Source organism: Pelobates fuscus, chromosome 1 (genome assembly GCF_036172605.1).
Source record: "Pelobates fuscus isolate aPelFus1 chromosome 1, aPelFus1.pri, whole genome shotgun sequence".
Taxonomy (NCBI): domain Eukaryota; kingdom Metazoa; phylum Chordata; class Amphibia; order Anura; family Pelobatidae; genus Pelobates; species Pelobates fuscus.
In genome coordinates, this window is record NC_086317.1 from 90174653 (window position 1) to 90195060 (window position 20408).

Here is a 20408-nt window from a genome sequence, read left to right on the forward strand (position 1 = left end):
CTGGGTGAACAACATCTGCATAAACCGGATGCTGATCTCGTTGCCATTTATTGGCTGAGATTGTCAGCTTATCATTCTCAGCCAATTAATTACATTATATGCTTAGAAACTGCATATATTAAAATACACAGGGTTGACATTAACCAGCCCGGAACTCTTTTTACGGGATGGCTAATGACTCCCCAGTGACTATGCGTGGGGTTACACCTCTTGGCAGCAAAGGGTTTACAGAACCCTGTATATGCTTGTTTGTGTTTATGAATGTATGCAATAATACATTTTTCATAAAGTAACCTTATAAAAAAATAAAAAATAAATTATATATATTTATTTATTTTTGCTACCTATAAACCTTTAAAACAGTGTTTGGTTTTATTTCAATTCTCTGGTGCTGAACATTAGTTTCACCAATGGAATATTTTTCTGATTATTCAGACCTTGTGCAAGGTCGAATTCAAGACTTTCTCTCCTTGCATTGTGCTGTTCAATTTTTGTATAACAATGTTGTATTTATGTTTATCACAAATTAAATCTTGTCTTGTGAAATATGATTATTTCCATCTGTGTTTTATGTTACACCTATACTTTTAAGAATAGGAAGTGGATAGTGCAATATATTTATCGCAAACTAACTAACGGAGTTATTGGACCTTGAATAGGCCAAGTAATTTTAAGAGATTCCTAGCAAAAGTATAATGTGTAAACTCTGATAGATTTCCACTTTTGTTTTTGGAATACACATTAATTTTTCTCTTTTTTTTTTTTTTTTTTATGCCTTTAGGTACACATTGGTGCCAAAGGATATGTAAGGGACTCTGTTAGCCAAAAGGGTCTTGAGAATGCCACTATCTCAGTTGCTGGGATTGAACATAACATCACAGCTGGCATATTGGGGAACTTCCAACGATTGCTCGCTCCTGGGAAGTACAACATTACTGCTATAGCCACTGGGTCAGTACACCTTTTTCATCATCCTCAACGGGAACTGTATGTGCATTCTGCATTCCTTGTTTGCTACAGTTTCTACTGGAGAAAAGTAGTCTATTCACAAAAGATTCCAATATATGCCTGTTCTATCTTCCATATTTCCAAAATATTAAACCGTGTATTGCAACCCTTACAATAGTTGTCCATAGTCACTGAAGAATGCGTCAATGCTTATTGCTATAGCATAGCATAAATTAAAATATAACTGAAAAGATTTCAAGTTTAAAGTTAAAACAGAAGAGCTTTGCATCTGACCAGAAGAAAAGCACCTTATAAAATCTCTCTTTAGAAGCAATGAGGTTAAAATGTTTCTCAAATGTAACACATCTAATTCTTTTTAGCAATTGCTTGTTGAAATGTTAGAGACACTATAGTCACCAAAACAACTTTAGCTTAATGAAGCAGTTTTGGGGTATAGAACATGCCGCTGCAGCCTCATTGCTCAATTCTCTGCTGCCATTTAGGAGTTAAATCCCTTTGTTTATGAACCCTAGTCACACCTCCCTGCATGTGACTTGTACAGCCTTCCTAAACACTTCTTGTAAAGAGTCATCTAAAGTTTATCCTTCCTTTGTTGCAAGTTATGTTCAATTTAGTTGTTCTTATCCCCTGCTATGTTAATAGCTTGATAGACCCTGCAAGAGCCTCCTGTATGTGATTAAAGTTCAATTTATAGAGCAAGAGATACAATTGTTTAAGATAAATTACATATGATAGAAAGTGAAACCAGTTTTTTTTTTTTCCCATGCAGGCTGTGTCAATCATAGCCAGGGAGGGCTGCAAAAACAAACAAAGTGATTTAACTCCTAAATGGCAGTGAATTGAGCAGTAAAACCCGAGAGGCATGATCTATACACTAAAACTACTTCATTAAGCTAAAGTTGTTTAGGTGACTATAGTGTTCTTTTAATATAAACTTGTCTGAAAGAATAGAATTGATTGTGAAGTTACATTTGATAGTACTAACGTTTAAAAAATTTAACTTTAAATTTTTTTTTTATCCTACTTCCAGTTATGAACCACTCACTATTAGTGATGTTGAAGTAATAGAAGGACCAGCCACTGTCCTTGATTTTCTTCTACATCCCACAGTGTCCATTGCAGTATCTGATGACCCCCAGAAAACTACATCTAGCCCAAGATCTGCCACTGAACTTTCTGTTCCAGAGAAAACGGGAAATGTCCCACCCCATCATCAACTGACTCAGCCCCAGGAGTTCCGGCATCATCACTATCCTGACATGGAGATCTTCTTACGAAGATACAACAATGAATACCCTAATATTACACACCTGTACTCTGTGGGCAAGTCTGTGGACTCCAGGGAGCTTTATGTGATGGAGATATCTGATAATCCAGGAGTCCATGAGCCAGGTATCAGATCTTCTTAGTCTTTGTGCCCATTAGTTGAAGAGTATTTCTACTTATTTATTTAATTGGTATATATTTTACGATTAGGTCACTTGTAATTTCACACTTGGTAAATTCTATAGTTATCAGGCAATGTTAGAACATGTATTCAGATTATTGATTTTTATGCATATGTAAAAAACAGATACAATTTGTATCTTGTTATACCTTTTTTTATTTTTTTTTTATCTGTTTTTTTACATCTGCATCACTGAACTAATACGGCTAAAATCTCTAATTGATTTTTATGCTTAACTCGTGTAGTGCTAAACAAGTCAGTATGTACGTATTTTAACTCCGTGATTCTCTTTTTTTCTAAAGGTGAACCAGAATTCAAGTACATTGGAAACATGCATGGCAACGAGGTGGTTGGACGAGAGTTACTTTTGAATCTTATTGAGTACCTTTGCAAAAACTACGGAACAGATCCTGAGATTACACAGCTAGTTGATAGTACCAGAATCCACATAATGCCATCCATGAATCCTGATGGTTATGAAAAGTCACAAGAAGGTATTACAAGTGCCCTTAATTTCCCAATTCTCTCATGGCAACACCTAAATGTGGATTTAATATTTCTTCTCTAGTGCCTTGATCTAGGGTGCAGTAACTGTCAACTGGAATATAAAAAAAATAATGGAAAGACAATTCAAAGTGATTCAGAGTGATGGGAGAATAAAGTCTACATGAGTTGTAATAGGCAGAATTGATCAGTTGGAGGCAAAGATGACGTTAGGGCAACAGGATTTAGAATATGTCAAAGTGGAATAATGAAGTGCTGGGGTTGTCCAAGGTAGCAGGAGTTAAAGTACTCTGGTTAAAAAAGTTTAAATGACGATGAGTTCAGATATTTTTGCAATTCCAACAGGTGGAATTGTCCAGTGAAAGTAATGCAGGATTTTTTAAATTTTTTTTTTAAAGACAAGGCCAAAGTGAGTTGACTATAATGCATTGATTGACTGTATACAGTTAAAACTAGTCAGCTGACCCTTAAGAGGACCCAAGCTTGGACCCAGGGATGAAATGTTGTCATGATTCTGGCAGTATTCAGAGGTACTGTTTAGGCAAAACCAGGATCTCTGTGCTGGACTTCCCACGTTCTCCTTTAGATAACAGCAGTTACTATGTTTAAAGAAAATGGCTGATATTTTTTATAATGAACACTTTATTATGCTTTGATATACAATTGCACCACTGCACATCCACAGACTGCCATTAATACCCTCTCGCAGGCAGTATATTTATTATTAAGGTTAAAGAATGAATGCATCTTCTGTAACATTCCCCCTCTTTCTTCGTAAGGTCAGCCATGTCTTTCACAACAATTAATGCTTGTTCCCTGAACCAACCACACCTCCTCTAAACACAAAGAGGGTTGCAATTACCTTGGAATTAGAGTTATCTGGTTACAGTAGGGTTATAAACTAATTATTGACAATTATGTCTGTTTTGTTCTTTTTCTTTTAGGAGACCGTGATGGTGTTCTAGGCAGGAACAATAGTAACAATTATGATCTAAATCGTAACTTCCCGGACCAGTTTTTCCAGATAACCGATCCTCCGCAACCAGAGACCTTAGCTGTAATGAGTTGGCTAAAAACTTACCCATTTGTCCTGTCTGCTAATCTACATGGAGGTATGTTATATAATCCGTTGCTTTCCCCTCCCGATAAGGATAAGCCTTATCCTGTAGATGTTGGAAATCTTATTTGTGTGATTTAATATAATTACATTAAACTACGTCTTGACGGTTTAGTCTGGTTTCTAATTACCGTATATACTCGAGTATAAGCAGAGTTTTTCAGCACATTTTTTGTGCTGAAAAACCCCAACTCGGCTTATACTCGAGTCAATTGTCTGTATTATGGCAATTTACATTGCCATAATACAGACTGGGGCTGTGGGGGCTGCAGAGAGATGTAACTTACCTTTCCTGCAGCTCCTGTCAGCTCTCTCCTCCTCCGCCGGTCCGTTCAGCTCTTCTGTCAGCTCACAGTGTAAATCTCGCGAGAGCCGCGGCTCTCGCGAGATTTACACTGGGAGCTGACCGAGGTGCTGAACGGACCGGCGGAGGAGGAGAGAGCTGACAGGAGCTGCAGGAAAGGTAAGTAACATCTCTCTGCAGCCCCCACAGCCCCCTCCTACACAGTGCCCATCCACTGGACCACCAGGGAAGGAGAGCCCCCCTCCCTGGCCAGCTAGCAAGCAGGGAGGGGGGACGAAAAAATGTGTGTATATATATATATATTAATAATAATAAAAAAATAAAATAAAAAATTATAATAAAATAAAATAATAATAATAAAAAAATGTAATAAAACAAAAAAAAATTAAAATAATAATTAAAAAATAAAAATGCCCACCCCCCCACCAAGGCTCTGCATCACGCTCTGCATTACACACACATACACACACTGCACTCATACGCACACACACTGCATTCATGCACACACACTGCATTCATGCACACACACTGCATTCATGCACACACACTGCATTCATGCACACACACTGCATTCATGCACACACACTGCATTCATGCACACACACTGCATTCATGCACACACACTGCATTCATGCACACACACTGCATTCATGCACACACACTGCATTCATGCACACACACTGCATTCATGCACACACACTGCATTCATGCACACACACTGCATTCATGCACACACACTGCATTCATGCACACACACTGCATTCATGCACACACACTGCATTCATGCACACACACTGCATTCATGCACACACACTGCATTCATGCACACACACTGCATTCATGCACACACACTGCATTCATGCACACACACTGCATTCACACACACACTGCATTCATACACACACACAGCACTCATACACACAGCACTCATACACACAGCACTCATACACACAGCACTCATACACACAGCACTCATACACACAGCACTCATACACACAGCACTCATACACACAGCACTCATACACACAGCACTCATACACACAGCACTCATACACACAGCACTCATACACACAGCACTCATACACACAGCACTCATACACACAGCATTCTCATACACACAGCACTCATACACACAGCACTCATACACACAGCACTCATACACACAGCATTCTCATACACACAGCATTCTCATACACACAGCATTCTCATACACACAGCATTCTCATACACACAGCATTCTCATACACACACACTGCTCTCATACACACACTGCTCTCATACACACACACTGCACTCATACACACACACTGCACTCATACACACACACTGCACTCATACACACACACTGCACTCATACACACACACTGCACTCATACACACACACTGCACTCATACACACACACTGCACTCATACACACACACTGCACTCATACACACACACTGCACTCATACACACACACTGCACTCATACACACACACTGCACTCATACACACACACTGCACTCATACACACACACTGCACTCATACACACACACACTGCACTCATACACACTGCACTCATACACACTGCACTCATACACACTGCACTCATACACACTGCACTCATACACACTGCACTCATACACACTGCACTCATACACACTGCACTCATACACACTGCACTCATACACACTGCACTCATACACACTGCATTCATACACACACTGCATTCATAAACACACTGCATTCATAAACACACTGCATTCATAAACACACTGCATTCATAAACACACTGCATTCATAAACACACTGCATTCATAAACACACTGCATTCATAAACAGCATTCTCATACACACACACTGCACTCATATACACACACACTGCACTCATATACACACACACTGCACTCATATACACACACTGTAAATAAATATTCAATTAATATAATTTTTTAAGGATCTAATTTTATTTAGAAATTTACCAGCAGCTGCTGCATTTCCCACCCTAGTCTTATACTCGAGTCAATAAGTTTTCCCAGTTTTTTGGGGTAAAATTAGGGGCCTCGGCTTATATTCGGGTCGGCTTATACTCGAGTATATACGGTACATGGACCCAGCCCAAATACCTGTAAAATATGTGATAGTGGATAAATCACATTGCTTCTATTACGTACTTGGACAGTGGATAATATGTGCAAGAAATATGATATCAGTTTGTGGGAATGAATGTGTATAGCTATGTGTGTATGAACCAAAGTTATTTATTTTTAAAGTGCACCTGTTGTCCATTGTAAAACAAGAGACAAATATAATTCTTAACATAAATACCTAATGAAACGGTTTCTTTTTTTCTATGTCTTGTACGGGAGCACAAGCGTTTTGTTTTAGGCTATTCTCCTCCTTACCATACTTTCCAGCATCACCATTAGCCCACTGTTGTGTGCATGCAGCCTCTTCTTAGCCATAGCTCTATGGGGAAGCCTCAGGTGGCTTTCACAATGCCAGCTAATCTTTTTGCTGACTTCATTGCCTGTACATTAGGAGATTGAATGGAGTCCCCAGGAGTGGGGGGAGGACTTGTATGTCGTAGGGGAAAGCTGGGGGAGCTCAGAAAAGTAAGAGTAGTACATTAGCAAGTATACATGCTGTATACATAGCATCTAAGAACCATTTGCAAGTAAGTCCATTAATAGACCTTGTAATCACAGCATGTGCCTGGTCTTCATGGTTGATGCTGGCTGCATTTATGATGCAGGCTACGTATGCGTGCAGAATACCGTAGAAGCCACTACGGAAAACAGTCAGTAGGTGTGTTCTCATACAGCCAAGACTCTGCCTGCCTGGAGGGAGGGTCTTTGATATTTATATAAAAAAATATATATACATTTGCTGGCTGTTTTTCTAGCACAATTTATAGATGAAATGTCATAAGGATTTCAGTACAGGTTAGGTGGGGTTTTAGTTATTGTATGTCTGCTCACTGAACAAGCGAGAATTCATGCACTCAAATATGTTCCGACTTAAAGTGCTAGTGGTTTGGGGAGGTTTTCCACAAAATACCATTTGTCTACTTCTTTCCATTTGTTGTCACAGCTCCTAAAGAAGTAGACAAATGGTATTTTATTTTTTCCCCTTGGAACACTGAATTTATAATTTGTTTCACTCGTGGTGAGATTTAAAAAGTATTTTGATCCTCCCTCAGACATCACAAGTTGACCAAATTAATTAACCATCAGAGGAAGTATGAACTAAGTTGCAATTCAAAAATAAGGCCTATGGGGGCGGGGCCTGACCGTGGAACAGAGAAGACGCTAAATGCATTAGCTCCTGCGATCCACGGCCAAAAAGCCGACTTTTTAAGTGCCACCCAGTGTGCAGTGACACCAGGGGGTACATGTAGATACCAACCATGCGGCATATCGAACCCCGTTCACCCGACACGAAGGTGAGGCCTACCTGAATGGCGGGTACTGGAGAGACGGCCAATCTCCTTATGCCACGACCGACAAAGCTTCCAGCCATGAGCCCCAGTTCCCCCCCCCCTCTGGGCCGGTGGGGGTCATCCCGGTCTACCCCCGTAAGATACCCTTACAAAGCGATGGGAAAGCGACTACTACAAAGAGACCGGCAATTCCCGCCAAACAGCCTCCTAAAATGGCGGATACAGCCCACACAACCTGCGCACAACTTGCCTGGCTGGAAACTGAGCAGCGACTCAATCAAATCTTCACCTCCTTCTGGCAGCGGTTGGAAGTCAGAATGCAGCCACGGGTGTACATACCACCACGAGGTACCCAGCGGAGGGCATCGGGTGCTACTCCCTACCCTTAAGCCTGCGACACCCAAGCATCAGCGGGGAGCCCCCTCGAGATCACAACCGAGCTACAAGGGGGGGACTAACCGCAGACCGGGGCCCAGGACCCAGAAGACACCGCGGAGCAAACCCGCACGACACCCTCATCAGCGACCTATGCCCTGGAGGGATAGAACCAGCCTGATCCAGCAGACAAATCTGAAGGGTTTGAGACCCAGAAAGGCGCCCACATCCAGACAGCGAACAAGGCACTGCCTCGACCTGAGGCAGGTGACACCAGCACTACATACAGCCACATGGCCATTAAACCCATCGACCACTACACTGCCGCAAATCATAAGGGCTGTGAGTCCATGCACAACGAGGGGATACATCCAGCCCAGGCACGGCATCGGCTGACCCCACAGAGCCTAAGACCCAATATAAGGCAGGACGCTTACGTTGATTAAAATAATTATTTTACCACGACCGATGACCCAGCTCACAATACCTGGACTCTCGTTCCACACGCAGGTGGCAATCAACAATACTGGTTTAAAATTAAAATCTGAGCATACACCAGGCTACACAGCTGACATATTGTTTGCTGCAGCTTATCTTTGACCATTTTTTTTGTTTTTTTTTTAATTCATTTATACAATTTTCCCATTTATGTCCATGATTTGTCTGCCCATGCTCTCATCTATTAATGCTTAGACCATAATCCTGCCTTGTTTAAATTGCCACTCCTGTCATCAGGTCTACGACCAAGTCTAGCAACTTCCCCTCACTAGTTACTCCAGACTTGTACTGTCTAGCCTGTTTAGCCTGCATGATGTGTAAATTAACAATGTGCCCCTACTTAAACAAACTACCTTATCTTGACTAACTCGTGGTTTTTCTACAAAATTGTTGTTAGGCTTCATCGTTATTACTAATTTACTAATATGTCTCACGAATGCCGAGAAAATGTTTTACTTGTGGTGTATTTCAATCTATTTCTTATTTCTTTTGCTATAATTTACTTTCAGTCTAGACAGTACATCATATGGTAAATATGCAATAGATGCGCAATCTAGACATATATTTCCAGCTCATAAGATAATCTCCACTTTAAAAAAAAAAAAGAAAATGTGCACTGTACATAAAGCCACACTGTTGTTCACTATTGTTTATTGATAAGATTGCACCAGCTATTGTGGCTGTGCAAATCTGTTTGTCAATCCATGCACGACATAAATAAAGAATTAAAAAAAAAAAAAAAGGGCCTGTTAGAACTTGGTTAATACTTCCTATCATTAGCGTATCTTAGGAGGGGGATTAAAAAAAGTCCAAAGAATGCTTATCAAGACATGTAGATTTGAACACTGTATTGTTTAGCTTAAATGTTTTTGGTGAATTAAACAATTTGAGATATTTGTAATCCTTTATCTTTTGCTGAAGAAATCAGCTTTTAATTGTTTACGTAAACATTTCCAGTTATATTTGAAACATTTGACTGATCCTGCATTGATTTAGGAGCTTTGCTTGTTTAATTGATTGAAATTCTGAAATATGGTTTCTAAGCCTAGACTTGTATCTGCAGGATCCCTTGTGGTTAACTACCCATATGATGACGATGAGAAGGGCGTATCCATGTACAGCAAATCCCCAGATGACGCGATGTTCCAGCAATTGGCACTGTCTTATTCTAAGGTGAGATTGGGCACCTCAATGCGAGCTAGATTGTCTAGTATGTTTTCAGCGAGTGACTACTTGCATGAGGTGTAACTGGGCAAACAAGTGGGTATGTGCAAATATTTGATTATGCTTGTGCAAAAACCAGATGAACATAAACCAGCATGTGCATCATCACCTTCATTGGGATTTATATGTTTTAACCCCATAAGGAACGAGACAATGGTCCAAATTCTGAACCGAGACAAAACCTAGAATTTGCACTGTGTGTGTTCCACTGTAATTTAATTGTTTCTCTTTAAGTGCCCCCATACATATGTTGTCTTTTAAAATCCTATATATACATAATGTTAAGTGTCAAATGTTAAAAATTAAGATTTTTTTTTTTAAATTCAAATTTTTGCTTATAATATCTAAACATTCAGTACAACTAAAGAAAAAGAACTCAAAATAGATTTCTCTATCAGTCCTGATTGTTGAATGCCTCATACGTCTAGGATCTAAATTACTTTGTGGTAGTTAACCCCTTACTAACCCCCCACAGAAAGCTGTGCCAATCCTACCACTAACCCTATGCTTACAGTAATGCTAACCGTATACCCACTGTACAATTACCCATAACATTAACTATACACTATCCTTAATCCTAAAACTGCTTTTTTAACGCAAACCCAGCATAACCTAACCCGATCGCTAACTAAATACCAACTTTTACCTTACCCCTAAATCTAACCCCACCACTACCCCAGCCTGCAGCTTAGAAACCGTGTCAGAGCACAATCACTCGTCCTCAATGTTCTGAATGAATTTAAAGGACTCTATGCAGTCCTGACGTCTAGCGCTGCATACAGCTCACTGATCCGACTGAGGCCACAAAAAAATTGCCACATGTATCCATTGATACCTGAGTGTCCTTGTTTAATTTGTGCTCACACTGCAGTCTAATTATAGACCTGTAGATGCCTATTTGAAAAGTTGCATGCCTTGATGACTTTCAGTGCTGCATGCACTCGTCTGTCAGTTTGGGATCACTAAAAATGACCCCAGCTGACAGACCGAAGTCCCAGGTTTCCTAATGTGAGCTGGGATTTAACCAGGTATAAGCATTTAATTGCCTACTGCATGCAGCTAATCTGTCATCTTGCTTGCACCTAAACTGCACAATACATGTTTTATCAATATACTCCTTATACAGACCTTCTACCTATTGGGATTCATTTTTCATTGGGGTCATGGAAGGCAACTTTAACCATACTTCAGGCTGCAACCTAGTGTGTTGCCGTATTTGTAAGAGTAGCGCCATAATCCAGGATTTTAATTTTTTTTGTGAAAGGACTTTTACTAAAGGAGCAATCTAATCACCATTACCACTGCAGTTTAAAGTATTTGTGGTCATGGTGTTGTAGATCAGGGGCAATGCCTCTGGTTTATGGTCAAACTGGTTTCAAGTGGTTTGACAAATGCCAGGGCTCTCCCTTGAACACAAAGCTTGCCTTGTCCTTCTACTGCACTAGTATTGTGAAAACTCTCCTTTAGCATTACCAAATGCAAACTGGTCCGACCCGAATGACAATCATAGGTTGAGATCTTTATCATTTTGGTTGAATGCATTCACACAAAAAATGTAACATCCACGTTATCAGTTAACCGTAAATAGGGGGCAGTTTATGGTTTTAGTGAAGAATCCCTGGTTTTATCAAATACAAAGTTAGAGAACAGTTAGAGAAAAAAATAATGATCCGATATTTATAATTTTACTTAAACAGTTTGCTTTGTGTTTTTTCTTTAGCGGTATTCATTGTGTGAGCAGTAACATAGCTCATGAAAATATTCATTTTCAGAGACTGCATTCAGGAATTTTGTTTTGCTTTAGTGATATTCTCTTTTGTAATATGTCGCAAAAAGCCATAATGCTTTAAAATGGATTATAATTTCTAACTTTTTTTTTAACTTGTCTGTTTAATATACAGTACACTAACATTTTCTAATGCAACAGACACAGTGTTATTGCAGTAATTAGTTAGTACATATGCAATGGGCACAAAGTTATTACAGTAGAACAGTTGCTTAAAGGGACACTAGTCACCAGAACAACTACAGCTTATTGAATTTGTTCTGGTGAGTAGAATCATACTCTTCAGGCTTTTTGCTGTAAACACGGTCTTTTCAGAGAAAATGCAGTGTTTACATTACAGCCTAGTGATAACTTCACTGGCCCCTCCTCAGATGGCTGCTAAAACTGCTTCCTATCTCAGTCTTGCCTAGTTTGCATCACAACATACCAGTATCTCATCCCTCTGCATGCAAACACTGAACTTTCCTCACAGAGATTCATTGATTCAATCCATCTCTATGAGGAGATGCTGATTGGCCAGGGCTGTGTTTGACTTGTGTTGGCTCTGCCCCTGATCTGCCTCCTTCAGTCTCAGCCAGTCCTATGGGGAAGCACTGTGATTGGCTTAGAACACCACTTCTGATGATGTCAGAAGACAGCTTGCTATTCTGAGGCAGACAGAGGCAGAGCCAGCATCTTCAGGCTTGAATGCAAGTACGATTTTACTATATTTAGGGAGGCAAGAGAGGGCCAGAGGGGCTATATGTTGGTTTTAACACTATAGGGTCAGAAATATGTTTGTGTTCCTGACCCTATAGTGTTCCTTTAAACTAATGGCTGCTGATGTGTTTTACTAAACACAGTGAAAAAAGTATATTAGTGTCATGCAAACAAAACACTTACATTGTCTATGTAGGCTCGCTACATTTGATGTTTATAATCAGATTCTGTTTAAATAGTGCATTTTAGCCATCAAAGAACATTTTTATTTCACTGACCATTAAGTATTATTTTGTTTGCTCATAACTGCATCACTTATAGATTTTACATATACAATTATATATGTTCATGCCTGGTTCTTGATTTTGTGACCTCTGTATGAAAGATTTGCACTTTACAAATAACTTTATCTCTTTCCATCTTGTGGCAGATTTGCACAAGAATGGATGCTTTGTACTAAAATGTTAATCATTGATTAATTATACCTGGGTTTAGCTTGGATTCGGTTTTGCCTTTTGTTGTACATGACCTCATCGTGTTCCTTAATATCCATCATTGTTATTAAAGGGACACTATAGTCACCTGAACAGCTTTATCTTAATGCCTTCTTTTGGATCAACAGCAAAAAGCATATGTGAGGAAGGCTGAAATTGATGGACGCAAGTCTCTTTTCAGCTATGTAACTATGTAACATGCCCTGCAGCCTCACTGCTCAATGACAGTGAATTGAGCAGTGAAATTGCAGGGGAATGATCTATACACTAAAACTGCTTTATTTAGCTAAAGTAATTTAGGTGACTATAGTGTTCCTTTAAGTCTGGAGTCGCAGGTCTAGGCAAATGCCCAAGAGAAAGGCATGCCACCACAATGACATTAAATATTTAAATCCATTAATTTATGTAAACAGTCATAATGAAACTCATTCTTGATTTCCTGTTTTTTTGTTTGTTTTTTTTAATCAAGCTTCTACAAAGTCCCTTTTGACACTCCTTTCTTCAGTTTAAATATCTTTTTCCAGTTTGTGTAGATATTGATAAATTAGAGGGAAGGGAGAGATGAGATGTTAAATAATTATATAGAGACTTTACCTTCCACTGAGTGGCTGCTGTTGATCAGCCAGCCTCCTTTCTGTACTTCCAGTCCGTAACATTGATCCCTTTTTTCTTTTTTTTTTTTAAATTCTTTATTTTGGGTGTGCACAGAATAAACAGGTAGCCGGCATGCGCCACAACAGCGACATCCAGTAAAATAGGTAGACAAAGGTAGTACAAGTCATGGCATACGTTATACAGGCACATTTTTATAGTTATTATAGTAGTACGATAGTTTAGGTTGACGTTTAGTTTTCAAGATGTTGGCATAATGCACATGCCATGCAGAAATAGGTAGGAGAGGGACAAAAGAGGGGGGGGGGACGACGGACGACGCCGGACCCCGGCAGGAGACCCGGAAGAGCGGCCGTCTCATCCCGGCACAAGCTCCTCACGCCTTGGGCCTTAGTCGGGTTACGGATGGCAGCTTAATTAGTATCCCCTCGTACCTCGGGATCTGGGGATCAAGGTGGGCGCCGTTGTGGGTGGCTGGGGAGGTTCTGCCTCCTGTTTGCGCCGTTTTCTCGGCTCCGAAGCGGGAGCTCAGACAGAAGCGTCTGATCCCGTCGGCGGTCCGGCCCCGCCCCCCTCTTTTGATGCATACTCTTTGCAATTTAATTTATTAGAACATGCATGTAAATTGTTAAGGGGATATTATAGGCACTCATACCACTTCATCTCATTGGGTGCAATGTCCCTGTCCCCGTCTCCTAGCCCTGCAGCTGCAAATTGTGCAGTGTTTGTGAAACTGTAATATGTACATTGCAGGGTTAAGGCAGCCTCTAGTGGCTGTCTCTCAGACAGCAACCAGAGGAGCTTCCTAGCCTTTTTTATGGAGTTTGACTCCTCAAAGGGAAATTCTAGTGTCAGTAATACTATTTATAGAATGTGTATTTTATATAGGGTTATTGGGTTGTAGTAGCAATTATTGAGTGGCTTTGACTGCAGTACATATCTGTATTCCTTATTTATTGCATTGCCTAACTCTCTTTACAAGTGGGAGCACTTTTTTTTACATTTATGAGCACACTTGAAATTGTGTTTCTTGGCTGGGTTTCATTAGGTGGTTGGTTGTTTAATTTTGTATTTATTATATTGCTTTACACTGATTTTATCTGTAACATTAAATCAGAATATCTATCTTGAACAGATTTTTACTGCCAAATGGTGAACAGTTTGTGCCTGGCGATCGTTTTTTATATTTTAAGAAACAGCACTATGGGTGGTGTTATTCATTGACTACTTTTTATTTCTAAATTGGTAATACACCGCTGCACTAAACAATTTGTTAGAAATACAGTTAACAGTCCAGCTTGTACAGTTAACAGTCCAGCTTGTACAGTTAACAGTCCAGCTTGTACAGTTAACAGTCCAGCTTGTACAGTTAACAGTCCAGCTTGTACAGTTAACAGTCCAGCTTGTACAGTTAACAGTCCAGCTTGTACAGTTAACAGTCCAGCTTGTACAGTTAACAGTCCAGCTTGTACAGTTAACAGTCCAGCTTGTACAGTTAACAGTCCAGCTTGTACAGTTAACAGTCCAGCTTGTACAGTTAACAGTCCAGCTTGTACAGTTAACAGTCCAGCTTGTACAGTTAACAGTCCAGCTTGTACAGTTAACAGTCCAGCTTGTACAGTTAACAGTCCAGCTTGTACAGTTAACAGTCCAGCTTGTACAGTTAACAGTCCAGCTTGTACAGTTAACAGTCCAGCTTGTACAGTTAACAGTCCAGCTTGTACAGTTAACAGTCCAGCTTGTACAGTTAACAGTCCAGCTTGTACAGTTAACAGTCCAGCTTGTACAGTTAACAGTCCAGCTTGTACAGTTAACAGTCCATAATTCCATAAAAGATGTCAGATCTCCCTTTAATACATGGATAATGATGCCCAGATGGCATGGAACTCCGTGTTTGCACAAGTACAGAAATACGCATTCCAGTGTAAAATTATCCTTTGGTACTAACATTTATTACATGTCAGTACAAAAATATATAATTTAAACCTTTGCATTACTTGATATAAACTAGATGTCAATAACTACTGCAATTCAGTTACTGAAAAATTAAAATAAACTTGCTCTAGCAGCTATTAAAATTTAAATAGTCTTAGATTGTATTTTATAGTTTAGATGTTCCTTACAAATTATACACATAGTGCCATGCATTAACATTTCCTGTTTCTGTAATTCTACTTATTGTCCTGAAGCGTGCTAACAAAAACAGAGACTGGCTGCTAATGATCGGTAGCCAGGTGGTAAAGTGATTTTGTGACCTTTAGTAACCAAAAGTGAATCCTTATTCATTTTAATTTGGCACAAAAAATGCACGTGTGGTTCAGTTACACAGTTGCTGAGGTGACAAAGTGTCTGGAGTTATTATCAAACAATAACCAAAAAGGAAAGGCTGCTTTATACATTCTAATCATCAAATGTTGGAATATGTTTGAAATGTTTTAGAAAGTGAGCACACAAAATGCTGATCGAGCTAAAAAAAAAAAAATTATTTTGGTTTTTCAGGAAAATAACAAAATGTTCTCGGGCAGCCCTTGTGAGGACATCTATCCCAATGAGAAATTCCTTAACGGCATTACAAACGGTGCAAACTGGTATAATGTTCCAGGTAAAGTGGTTTATTTTGCTTATTTTTGCGTTCTAACAGTTGTATACTGCAGGAGTTGACAAATTTGCTTGAAATCCAGGAGCAAACTAAAAAGGTTAACTTTCAGAGGCTCCTGTGGCTGCAATACGGGGTGCTCCTGCGGGCTCTTAGGTAGCGTTTGTTCCCCTTAGTCTCCGGCACCTTCCCTACAAAAAGCGCTCTCCTGGCGGATTTCAAAGTGGTTCAAAACTGCAAACCAAGTTGTTTGGGAACTGCATGGTCACCTCATGCTGAAAACAGTTCCATAACATTCGCGGCTAAGTCCCGCTGAGGTGACCAAGAACCCAGGAAGTCCTCATGCTGAATTTAGCTCCATAGCGGTCACGGCTAAGTACCGCTGGGATTAGTCGTGGGTTTGGTTCATGCGAATGGCCGCCAGAGACCCAGCGTCCGGTTCTATTCGCATGAAGGGAAACTACCGAACCAGGGGCACTCAGGGAAAGCTACTAGTGGTGGCTGGGCAGAGTAACTCCTAAACTGTGTCCCAGACCTGGACCATAGTCGATGGGCAGGAGGCTGACTTCTACACTCCTCCAGGAGTACGTGGAAAGGAGTGTTTGTCACACTACTCATAGAAGCTTTCCAGGTATAAAGGAAATAAGAGTACAGTTAACAAATGACTTTTAATATATACGGGCCTATTTCTTTGTTTTTATAGAGAAAAATATTTTTTTTTACATGTACTGCAATATTTGCTAATAAATTGTTTGTTACTTTGATGTATTGATAAATGTGATACTTACTCCAAATTCCTCACAATCTATTTGCTTGATTAAAATTATCTTGTAATGTTTCCTATTAGGTGGAATGCAGGATTGGAATTATCTGAAGACTAACTGCTTTGAATTGACCATCGAGCTAGGCTGTGTAAAATACCCCATGGCAGAAGATCTTTCTGCTTACTGGGAAAGCAACCATCGATCACTGATTGAGTTCATAAAGCAGGCGAGTCTAGTCCCACATAGTCTGTGTCCCTCTTTCCAGATGACCTGATACTAAACTTGTTTTCATGTTCAGGTGCACAAGGGCATCAAAGGATTTGTGCTTGATGCAACTGACAAAAGCAGCATCTTAAACGCAACTATTAGTGTAGCTGATATTAATCATCAAGTTACATCAGATAAGGCTGGAGATTATTGGAGACTCTTGGTCCCAGGACAATATAAAGTTACAGCATCGGCAAGAGGGTGAGTTTGGCACTTTGAATCCATGTGTATGCTTTGTTGGGTTAATGTGTTAATACTGCAGAGGTTTTGCTCATGACATTAATTTCAAGCAGCATTAAGTTCAATAGGACATGCATCACTTTAAGGCAATTGTCTCATTCAAAAGTTTGTGTTTTTCTCACCCTGCATGCTGATGCGTTAGACTATAAAACAAACTTGGGGTGTAAGATCTGCAATGGGTCAGGGGAAACCTCATTCAGATGTGTTTTCACCGGAAAACTATTTCATGCTTTTAAATTAGTTTGCATTATCTATGTAGTTGTCTTTATACACTAAACTTTAAATAACATGTCTGGGGCTCACTGTTCATGATACTACTGAACATTGTTTTTGTTTATCTTTTAGCTATGAAGTAACATACTCATTCATTTCCAGCAGTCCTACAAAGCTTTCAGGATATTCTAAAATTAGCATATAATGGACAAATGAAGCCTTAGGGCTGTTATCTTTTCAATTGCAGCTTCCATTATCAGGCTGATTAGATTTGCTTTCCTAGAACAGTTGTTGGGCAGAAGGTCCCACTAGTCTTTGCAACCTAGTATTGGTAATTAGTTGGTGGGTCTGTCATAAAAATGCAAGAGTTTTGCTTCATAATTGGTCTTTATGCATAACCTGCAAGGATCTAACAGTGGAACTGTCAGCAGATGCTTTCCAGTGCCCTCCATGCCAATTGTATTGCTTTTAGAAATTTGTCCCAGAAATTGTTATTGATAAATAAGCCCCTCTGTCTTGAGAGCAGATTTGGTAGTAATGGTTATGCTATCTACTTTTTGGAAATTGCTCCTGATGCTTGTTAAACACCATACTGAATACGTATGGGAAACATCTGCCTGTTTCAGAGCTAGATCAGACTATTGATAAACTAGATTCTGACGTTATATAACCACATACCTGGATAATTATGTGTCGGCTCCATATGTGCTTTACAGAACAGCACTTGGCTTGTTAGGATTTTATTGTGTAAAATAATATCCTTGTAGCTGGGGCTTTTCATGTTGCTTCCGGTTTATAAAGGCAAACTTCTGTATGGTTATAGCTGCATGTAACATCACAACTTACCAGCCTTTTTAAATCACCTTCATTTCCTTTAGATACATTCCTGTAACCAAAATGGTGAATGTCACAGAAGGAGATGCTACAGTGGTAAACTTCACCCTTGCTCGTTCTGGGACCAACGTCCACAAAGAGGAGGGAGGGAAAGTGTCAATGGTAGAGCCAGAGACGCTGGATCCAGATACAAAGGAGTTTGAGAAACTTATAAAGGACCTATCAGATGAAAATGGCATGGCGCAACTACTAATGTCTTCCTTCGATGATATACGACTTTCTCGTTACCGACCTTACAATGATCTCTCCCAGTCACTCCGCGGACTGAACCTTAATTACCCTTCAATTACTAATCTGGACAGGTAATGTATTAAAGAACACCAAAAGATAGTAATCCACCACTTAATGATCCAATACCTTATCTAAAGATGACACTTGAGAATAGTTTTTGCTGATTTATTGGCAGAAAAGGCTTAAATGAAGAACATTTATTCTATATTGTACAAGGAATGCTTCTGTATTTATCAGAAAGCATCTCTGACCAGCAAAGAAGGGAATGTATTTATGAATTAATATTTTGATATCTTACAAAATTATTAAAATGAAAAGTACTCTAAAGTGCATGTCTTGCAAAACTGGTTTAGTGCCACTTGGTGGATGTTGAAATATCACAGCTCTCAGTGCTTAGAAAGTTTAGAAAAATGTCTTCATGTAGCATTGGTTATCCCCAGCATGTGCTCCATGCTGTTTGCTTAGTACACAGTGGTGTCATTTAAATAGTCTCTCAACTTGTCCTCCTTAAGAAATACTCTTGAATAACTTTATGATTAAGGGATCACTTCTACGCAAGATATCCATTAAATGATTCATAAGTATCCTTCAGAAGTAGGCGTTAAGCAATTCTTAACTCCATTGTTGAAAATAAATGTATTTATTTTTAACGTTGATGTTTTCTTAGTGGTGGGCTCTTAAAATACCAACAAAATGTTTAATCAGGGATTTAGAGTAGCATATACTCTGCTAACAGGGTGGTCAGCACTGAAGGTACTATAACAGCTTCAATAAGATTAGTTGTTAAAGTGCCTCCTTGGTTCCTTTAAAAATTTGCTTTTCTCCGTATTTTCTTATCTTTTTGTTTCTTTTCTGCTTCACTGCAACTTCACTTTTTCCCTTAGAGTCCATTGGACTAAACTGGTAGCAAATACCTCCAATAGTTATTTGCCTATTGAACTGTAATAATATGATTATTTCGGCATTCGTTAATCTCAAAAGACCTACACCTCAATCACTATTCATATTTGTCCTAGTTTTACATCCTCTGAATCTCAGTTATGTTTTGTTTCCTTAGTTTGGGTCAGAGTCTTGAATATCGTCAAATTTGGTCACTTGAGATCTCGAACAAGCCAAACTGTTCTGAACCAGAAGAACCAAAGATCAGGTTTGTTGCTGGAATTCATGGCAATGCTCCTGTTGGCACAGAGCTTCTGTTGACGTTTGCAGAGTATCTCTGTCTGAACTACAGAAAGAACAGTGCAATTACAAAGGTGAGGATTTATACTTTGTGATTACATGGCAAAATAAATGGTAATGCAAAAGGTCAACTAGTTAGCGATTAACAGGACACAGCCTGTGTCACAAAATCCATGTTTAACTACTTGACATGCCAGGGCTGACATATCATAGGATGTGTCAAAACTATTGTCCTGGAGGGGGTAAGGTGTGAATATAGGTTTTCTTTATAGTTTAAATTTTCAGGGGTAAGCAGCCTTCATCACCTTAGATGTTTTGGACTACATTTCCCTTAATGCTCCTACAGCTATAATGCAGGCAAAGCATCAAGGGAGAGATGTAGTTCAGAACACCTGGAGTGCCAAAGGTTGCCTACCCCTGCCCTATTGGCTAAACCATTAAATAAAATACATTAAAATACATAATGTTTACTACAATCATAACTTCAGTCCATGTGCATTTTTAGATTTCCTTCTATATCTTTAATAATGATTTAAACCACATGCAATCAATGGAAAGAAAATATGAATATTC

General features: G+C 39.4%; 1 protein-coding gene across 1 annotated transcript in view; it reads left to right on the forward strand.

Annotated features, from left to right (window-relative positions):
* CPD (carboxypeptidase D) overlaps positions 1–20408 on the forward strand; it is a 60344-nt gene that overhangs the window by 29317 nt on the left and 10619 nt on the right. The window contains exons 4-13 of the mRNA XM_063450014.1: positions 782–951; positions 2000–2361; positions 2719–2910; positions 3865–4032; positions 9700–9809; positions 15951–16053; positions 16895–17037; positions 17110–17279; positions 18410–18727; positions 19714–19909. Coding sequence (XP_063306084.1) covers positions 782–951; positions 2000–2361; positions 2719–2910; positions 3865–4032; positions 9700–9809; positions 15951–16053; positions 16895–17037; positions 17110–17279; positions 18410–18727; positions 19714–19909 — 1932 coding nt within the window. The remainder of the gene's footprint in view (positions 1–781; positions 952–1999; positions 2362–2718; positions 2911–3864; positions 4033–9699; positions 9810–15950; positions 16054–16894; positions 17038–17109; positions 17280–18409; positions 18728–19713; positions 19910–20408) is intronic.